Source organism: Calidris pugnax, unplaced genomic scaffold, assembly GCF_001431845.1.
Source record: "Calidris pugnax isolate Ruff unplaced genomic scaffold, ASM143184v1 scaffold133, whole genome shotgun sequence".
In the NCBI taxonomy this organism is placed as follows: domain Eukaryota; kingdom Metazoa; phylum Chordata; class Aves; order Charadriiformes; family Scolopacidae; genus Calidris; species Calidris pugnax.
The window spans coordinates 1,647,032-1,655,275 of record NW_015090977.1 but is presented as its reverse complement, the minus strand read 5'-3'; the positions used below and the strand labels follow the sequence as shown (position 1 = coordinate 1,655,275).

At 64.5% G+C, this 8,244-nt stretch overlaps 1 protein-coding gene across 2 annotated transcripts in view; it reads left to right on the top strand.

The window, feature by feature from the left end:
• Positions 1–261: 261 nt before the first annotated feature.
• ABR (active BCR-related) overlaps positions 262–8,244 on the top strand; it is a 27,279-nt gene continuing 19,296 nt past the window's right edge. Inside the window, exons 1-5 of one of the 2 annotated variants that reach the window (XM_014953275.1) lie at positions 262–465; positions 5,604–5,698; positions 6,172–6,357; positions 7,144–7,251; positions 8,018–8,078. In XM_014953275.1, the coding sequence (XP_014808761.1) occupies positions 354–465; positions 5,604–5,698; positions 6,172–6,357; positions 7,144–7,251; positions 8,018–8,078 (562 nt within the window). In that variant the 5' untranslated portion in view covers positions 262–353. Of the gene's footprint in view, positions 466–3,683; positions 3,798–5,593; positions 5,699–6,171; positions 6,358–7,143; positions 7,252–8,017; positions 8,079–8,244 lie in introns of those variants that run through there. The other variant, XM_014953273.1, reaches the window with a different exon arrangement.

Below are 8,244 nucleotides of genomic sequence, written 5' to 3'. Positions count from 1 at the left end.
ATGCAAATATAGGGAAGTGTGTCGAGCGGACACGCTCAGCCCCTGAGGATGCTGTGTGTCATGCACTACTCGCTCGGGCAGGCAGAAAGCAGGTAGCCAAGGGCAGCGGGGCTGGGGTGGGCTGTGGATGTGGGCACCCGTGTCCGGTGGGTATCGGACAGGGGGTCAGTTGCCCGCAGGTAGCCACAGGCTGGGGTGGTTGTGGTGTGCTGTGGGGTGACCCTCAGCTGTGCCCGCTGCCTGGATGCTCACCACCACCCTCTCTTCCCCTGGCAGACTTCAACTATGGTGCGGACGAGTACGACGCCGAGGGCAACGAGGAGCCCAAGGCGCTGCCGGAGGGCTCGGAAACCATGCCCTACATCGACGAGTCACCCACCATGTCCCCCCAGCTCAGCGCCCGCGGCCAGGAGAGCGGGGACGGTGTGTCCCCAACACCCACTGATGGCCTTGGCACAGGGGTAGGTGCTCGGGACGCGAAGCTCTGCCGTGGGTCCGGTTGAATTGGGGGATGCGGGTGCCTGGCTCGGATGTGTCAGCGGTGTCGGTGGTGCTCTGTGACCTGGGGGACTGTCCTCTGGCATCCCAAACCCGACTGGCTGTGGTCCTCTGGGGAGCAGCACCCTGTTCTGCTGCTGGTGGTGGGGGTGCCATGTCCATGGCATGTCCCCCCCCATGTCGTGCCGTGTCCCGTCGTGCCGTGCCAGTGGCAGAGCCAGGAGGGCACGGGCTGGTCGGAGAGCGGGGTGCGGGGGCTGGATCCCGGCAGGGTTTGGCTGGCAAGAGTGGGGTTCCCGGGGTCCCCTGCTGCGGGGAGCCCTTGGGGCCATGGCGCAGCCTCCGCCGGGCTGCCGGCTCCATCTAGCGGCACTTGGGGACAAGCCGCCAGCGGGGGAGGGACACCGAGAGTGTGTCCCCCCCTCCTCTTCTGGGGAACGTAGATTTTTACCCTTCCTCTCCCCCTGCTCTTCCAAGACCATCCCCGGGAAGCCCCTGGGGTCTGTCCGGGATGGTTCCCAGGAGGGATGCTCGGAGACCTGCGCGGCGGGAAACCAAAGGGCAAAAAGATTGGGTTTTTTTCCAGAATAAAAGTTTCCGGAAAGCCCGGGGGCGGGGGTGGAGGAGGGGGATGGTTCCCGGGGACATCAGGGCTGCCATCCCCGGTGTGTACCCTGGCCCAGGGGGCTCTTGGCAGGGCGCCGGCCCCCCCCCGGCCCCTGGGCACAGGGCTGGGGGCTGGTGCGGGGAGCGCTGGGCTGGCCCGGGGCTGGGGGAGCCCCCCCTGGCACCCAGCGCTGCCCGGGCTGGGGGAGCTGCCGGGGTCCCGCTGCCGGCCGGGGCTTGGGTCACGGCAAGAGACGCGGCTGGGAAACGTGAAGTTCTTGGTTTTGTGTTGGTTTTTTTTTTGGTCATGGAAAGAGTTAAGCCCTTAACCCGGATGCTGAGGCAGAGGAGGCGAGAGGTGTGGCTTCCTCCCCAGGGCCCGCTGCTGCGCAGCATCCTCCTCCTCCGGGCACCCCAGTGCGGTCCCTGGGGATGGAAGGGGGGGGCCGCCCGCCCTCTGCCACCCTGCTGCGCCATGGACCCCGTCCCGGGGCAGGGTACAAGCCACCCGGGCTCAGGGTGGTCCCGCACCACCTTCTGAGCCCCAGCCCTGACACCCTGGCGATGGGCTCCGTAGAGGGTGGCCCTGGGGAAGCAGCTTTGGGGGACACCCCTGGGGACGCTGGCAAAGCGGTGGCCTTGGGGGCTGGGGGAGCGTGCTGGGGCTGGATGCGGGCAGTGAAGCCTTGGTTGGCACTAACAGGATTGGGAAGTGTTGGAGCTCAGCGCCGTCTCTGCCTCCATCTCTTTATCTAGAGCTGCTTGTGACAGGGCTTAGTGGGGTATTGTCTTAATCCTGGCACTTTTAATCCAGCCCTGCGATGGGCACAGGCTTGTGTGTGGGTCCTGCTGTGGCTGGTGGCATGGGGTACCAGTCTCACCCCATTGCTCCTCTCTGCTGAGGGGGGACTGGTGTTGCTGTCTAGAAGAGGATTCTGGTGGGGCATCTCTGGTGGGGCATCTCGAAGTTCCTGGGGCAGCTGTGACCTCATCTAGGGTATAGCTGTTGGGTGCAGACACAGCCTATGACTCCCTCTCCCGCCTGGGAAATGCAAACACCATGATCACAGTGTGAGGTGGTGGCCCAGCCCCTGCTCAGGTGCTGCTGGCTTTGGCACGGCGGGTGGCTTTCACCTGGGCCCAGAGCATCCCCCGCTCTGGGGACCTGGTTGTGGCGTGCAGGGTCCCCATGCCCGGGCACAGAACCCCCTTAGCAAAGGCTGGGCAAAGCCTGAGCTGTGGCATGGACACAGGACTGGGCACAGGCTCTGGAAAGCCCCCATGTCTATGTCCCTGCCCACTTCTCGGAGCTGGATTTTGTTCCAGGCTTGGGCAGGGGGGGAGAGAAGAGCCGGCTCCTGCGGGCAGAGCACACGTGGCCACTGCTTCCCCTTTTGCTGCCAAGGAGAGGGGGGAAACTGCTGAAACAGCTCTTGCGTTAGTGTCCCCTCCTCCAGCCCCTTCTTGCTCCATTCAGCAGGGCCCTCGATGTCCCTCGCAGGCGTCACACCACTTCTCACGTCCCCACTCCCCGGCTGCCCCGGGGTTATGGTCATTCCTGGGGCAGGGGTGAGGTGCCAGGGCAATTCCCCATAGGATGTGGGGCAGATGGTTTGGGAAGGTGTGTGTCGGGCATTGGAATAGGCTGCCCAGGGAGGTGGTTGAGTCACCATCCCTGGCTGTGTTGGGGGATATGGTGTAGGGGAGAACTTTGGAGTAGGGTAGATGGTTGGACTTGATGATCTTGAGGGTCTCTTCCAGCCTAGATGATTCTGTGTCTCAGTTGTGTTGCCCCACGAAATTGCTGGGTCCCCTCTGGGGCGGGGAGGGCTCCAGGACCCTTCTGGGGGCGCAGAGCAAGGTCCTTTTACAGGACCTGATCCTGCTGCTGCCCTCCGAGGTCGCTTGCTCTGGTGGCAGTCCCCATGGTCCTGCTCTCCCCCCGGCCTGCGGGACATGGGGGGGTGGGCAAGGGGGCCACCACAGCAGGCGGGACGGGGGCTCTCCCTTTGCTGTGCTGGGGGAAGGTCTGAGGGGAGCCCAGCAGAGAGGGGCCACCGAGCTCTGGGCGACGTTGGGAGAGCCGGGCTCGGGGAAGGTGGCGGCTGTTGCTGCTGCGTTCCCCAGCCTTGACCACACTCCGGCGGTGGAGCAGCCCCACCTCCAGCGCCAAGAGATGCATTTCCTGTAGCGAGCGTGCAGGGCGGAGCGGCAGGGCTGGCTGGGGCGCAGGGCGGCGGGCAGCGGCCCTCCACCGCCGGCGGCCCCCCTCCCGGGGGCTGAGCCGAGGCCTGGGGAGAGCCAGGCCGTCCCTCTTGTCCCAACGCTGGTGGCCTTGGGAGTTGCCTCCCGTCACCGCCGCTTCGGAAGAGGTTGTGGAGCCGAACATCGGGAGCGCTTCGGCGCTGCGGCCGGGGACGCCAGGGCGGCGGGAGCACCGGGAATCCTATAATGGCTCCTTTCATCCCACGGCGGTGGCCGACGTCCAGGGCTGAGTCAGGCTGGGCCAGCTTGGCCGTGTGAGCCCCTCGCCTGGAGCCTTGCGGGGTCCCCTCCGCCCCCTGCTGCCTGGGCCAGCCATGGAGGAGGAAGAGGAGGCCATAGGGTACCTGGATAAAGTGCTGGAGGATGAAGATGACTCTGAACCGGGAACCCCTACCAGCCCCGTGTCTCCGTTCTCGGCCGGCGAGAAGGTGGGCGGTGGGGGTACCCCGCTCCCACGGTGGGTGGGGTGGACAAGGGGCATTTTGTGGGTGCTGGTGATGCCCAGGTCTTGGGGCAGCTCCTGGGTCCGTGCGGTGGGTGCTGGTGGGGGGCAGAGATGGGGGGACAGTGGGAGCATCACCACAGCCCTGCTGCCCCCCTGCCCAGGAGTACCTGTGGCCAGGGGCATGGCTGTGCCAGGCGTGGGATGAAAGGGTTCGGTGGGTTCTTGCATGAAGTGGGGTGAGCACACAGCTTTCCTCCTGAGGGGCAGTGGGGGCCACGTGTGCTGCTATGGGGGGGCTGTGGGGCTCGGCAGAGCTGGCACCGGATGCTCAGGAAGGGGCTGGACCACACTCTGCCACTGCCCCACCTCATGGCCACCCGCAACCCCTGAACAGCCCCAAAACCTGGTGCTTGGGGGCAGCCTAGGGGCACCCCTGTGTTGGCACATGCAGCCTGGCACCCTTCTCTTGCCTGCCCTGCTGGGGGGTGCCTGGGTTCCCCTATGGGGCTGGCACGGGGCTGGAGGAGGGCTCTGGCTTCACTCTTCCTGGGGTCTCCTACAAGGGGTGGCCACCAGACACTGCACCTCTGGGTCGTGGGGTTCCAGCTGGCATCGTCCCCGTGGGCTCTGGGTGCCAACAGGCCCCTTATCTCCCTGGCTCCCGCGCAGGGCCCAGGCTGGGGGAAGCAGGAAGAGCCCATGACTAATCGGTGGCAACAAGCCCGCGAGCTCCCAGTGTACAAAACTGGCCCCTACCATGCACTGCCCTGCACTGGTCACCATGGCCTGGCCTTAACGGTGCAGCCTGGTGGGGAGCCGTGGGGTGGGCACCTCGGTTGGCACAGCAGCCCCCAGGGCCAGCTCATGGATGCTGGAGAGGGACAGGGAGATGCTGATCTGTGGCTGTGCCCACCCTGGGGCCAAGCACCCCTGGGTGTTTGTAGCTGCCAGGCACAACGACCAGGACTGGCAGGGGCAAAACAGAACCCATACACCCCCAAACCATCCCAAACGGGTCATAGCTCAGAGCAACTGGTGTCCCTGGGGCTATGCTTGGTCCCAGTCTGGGTGGCAAAACCTGGCTCCTGGGTGTGATTTTTAGGACAAACAGGCTGTGGGGGAGGCCAGGGCACATCGGGCATTTGAGGCAGTGCAGGGGCTGGGACACCCATGCCTGGGCTCTGGCAGACCCTCACTGGGGGTCCCGGAGCCCCCCAGCCTGGCCAAGCATTGCCTGTCTCCTCGCTGTGAGGGTTGTGCTGCTGGATCATCGATGTTGCAGCAGAGACGGGCACGGGCAGAGCCACCGAGGGCTGGGGTGGCAGCGGGAGCCCGTCACAGCCTGGGACCTGCCTTGGTGCCACTGAGTACTGAGTGATGGGGTGGCACTTTCCTGGGAAAAAGCTCAGCTGGGGAAAAGGGTGGTGCTGGATCACGTGGCAGCACCGTCTATCGCCGGGCATGATTTCACCGGGCGTCTCTGGACTCTGCCCTGGGAGAGTCCTGCTGTGCCGCGCGCCACCGTGGAGCTCTGCCAGCCGTGCCGGGCTCCTGGCCAGCCAGGAGCAGGGAGGGGAGCAAAGCCCATGGCTTCCCAGCTGGCTCCAGACTGGCTGTGCTGCCCAGCGGGCACGTGCCTGGCCCTTGTCGCGGAGCTTCCCTGAGACTGTTGGGGACACACGCCCCACACGTGGATGCTGGGGATGAGCCGGTGGGATGAGGGGGGTCTCCTTCCATGGTGGTTGCTGGCTCAGCCAGGCTCCTTGGTGTGTTGCACAGGGCGAGCGAGATGCTGGCAAAGGCCTGGAGATGCGGAAGCTGGTGCTCTCTGGTTTCCTGGCCAGCGAGGAGATCTACATCAACCAGCTGGAGGCCCTCTTGTTGGTGAGCAATAGGGACATCTCCCAGCAGGGGTGGATGGGTGGGTGGATGGATGGATGGACGGACGGACAGGTGGACAGTTGGGTGGGTGGATGGATTGGGGTCATGTCTTCCTGGACATCCTCCCTGGATGCTACCTGTGTGGGAGCAATGCAGCAGAAGCCATGCTGGAGCCAGCACCCCTGTCTCGCCTCCCCCTGCTGCCAGCGTGCCTGGCGGGGAGGTATTTATAGCCCCAGTTCCTCTTGTGGACTCACTGGCCCTCGTGGTGGAGACGCTGTTGCACAACATGGGGGTCACCGCCGCCATGGAGGGGGAAGTCTGTGGGGATGCATGAGCCGGGAGCGGTCCCTCGGTCCCACTGCTAACCAGGACTCATCCCAGGCAGCTCTCACTGCCAGCTCAGCTCCCCCTTGTTCCCAGGGTTCCCCTCCCAGCCCTTGTCTCAAATGCTCTCCCTTCTCCTCCTTCGGCAGCCTATGAAGCCACTGAAGGCTACAGCCACAACGTCGCAGCCTGTCCTCACCCTCCAGCAGATTGAGACGATTTTCTACAAGATCCAGGACATTTATGAGATCCACAAGGAGTTCTACGACAGCCTGTGCCCGAAGGTGCAGCAGTGGGACAGCAACGTCACCATGGGCCACCTCTTCCAGAAGCTGGTACGTGCCTTCCCTGGGGCTTGCTCTGCTTGAAAGAGAAGGAGGGCTGGGGAGGTGGAGCACCGTGCTGTGGGGCTCGGACCCATGGCGTGGGTCAACTTATGCCCTGCCACGTGCTCACCGGTGGCTGTGGGACTTGTTGCATCCCTCCCTGCAGCAGCTGCTGCCTGCCCAAACCCTTCCATCCCAGGATGGGAGTCAGTGCAGCCTCCATGCCCTTTCCCTGCCCACAGCTGGCAGGTCCTGGGTGCAACCATGGCAGGGTTTTGGCTGGAAGTGTATGGTGTGGCTTTGCCATGGGGCTGGCAGGAGCCCAGGCATGTGGGTGACCCTCTGGGGAGAGGCAGAGGGTTGCTGCCTCTTCTCTAGGTGGTAGTGCTGCAGTGGTGGCTTCTTAGGGTCACACTTTGGGTCACGCCACTGCTTCAGATGTATGATGGGAGCAGAGGCTGTGCCCATGGGTGCTGTGGCCAAGCTGGGGAGGAGGAGAGGACAGGTCGAAGGATGCTGGGAAGCAGCTGTAGCTTCAGCCTCCATTATTCAGACACTTGTTACCTCTCTGCTGGATTTTGAACGTTTGTGGTGGCCCCACCATCCCTCCTTGGGTGAGGGCTGTCCCTGCAGAGCCAAGCATGTGGCTCCCCAGCTGGCTATGGTCTAGCAGAGTGTCCTGCTGGGAGAGGACAACTCTGGGCAGTGTCCCCTCAGTGGCTGCCTGGCCCTTGCACTGGAGGGGGGGAGCTTCAGCATCCTGCTGGGTGCCTGGCTAACCCCCACTCCCTGCAGGCCAGCCAACTGGGGGTCTACAAGGCCTTTGTGGATAACTACAAAATCGCACTGGAGACGGCGGAGAAGTGCAGCCAGAGCAACTACCAGTTCCAGAAGATCTCGGAGGTAAGCTGGACCGGGGCTGTGCCGAGGGGATGGGGCCACCATGGCTGGGCTGCCCCAGTGTAGGACAGAGAACACCATCCCCATGGCCAAGCTGAGCGTGTGTGTCCCATGGAGATGCTCTCCCTGCCCTGGGGACTCTTGGGGGCCATCGCAGGAGCAGGGCCATCAGAGGCTGTGCTGGAGGGTTGTGGAGTGTTGAGGAGGTTTGCCCCACGCCTCGTGCAAGCTCGGGTCAGGCTCAGCCCTCACTGCCATCGTTTCTGGGATGCTGGGGCAGCCTGTGCCCGCTCCCCCCATCCAGTGACTGTGGGTGCTGGGTACCTGTGGCTCATCTCCTGCTGGCTGCATCTCCATACCTGGTTCCCCTATAGAAACAGGGACCTCCATGGCCACAGCCTGGCTCCCTGCTGCCTCCAGCCCCTCCGTAGCAGGGGCTATTCAGCTCAGTGGGACCAGCAGCCCCCACAGGCTGCTGTGGGGCTGGGTGTCCTGCTCCAGGGTGCACCATGGGTTCCACCACACCCCGGCTGCTGGGGTGCAACCAGAGCTGCTCCCAACCAGGCAGCACCACATACAATCCCCATCTCCACCCCAGCACCCATGTGTGGCCTCCAGTGTGGCCAGGCTGGGGCCGGGGGGAGATATTAGGGTGCAGGAAGGGTTGGGGGGGACACCAATGACCTTGAGCAATGACCTTCCCCTCCCCCCCCCCCCAAACCGCCACCAACCCACCGCGGGCTGCTCTGATGGGTCTTTCCCTCCCTAGGAGCTGAAGGTGAAGGGCCCCAAGGACTCGAAGGAGAGCCACACGTCCGTCACCATGGAGGGTACGGCAGGCGTGGGGAGGGGGACGCAGCCTTTTGTGTGTGTGCGCGCGGGACCGGCGCGGATGAATTACTGAGCGGCTCCCGCAAGCGGAGGAGCTCTTTGTGTTCCCGTGTGCGGAGCCAACAAGGAGTGACGGGGTATGGTGGTGGTGGTGGTGGGGGGGGG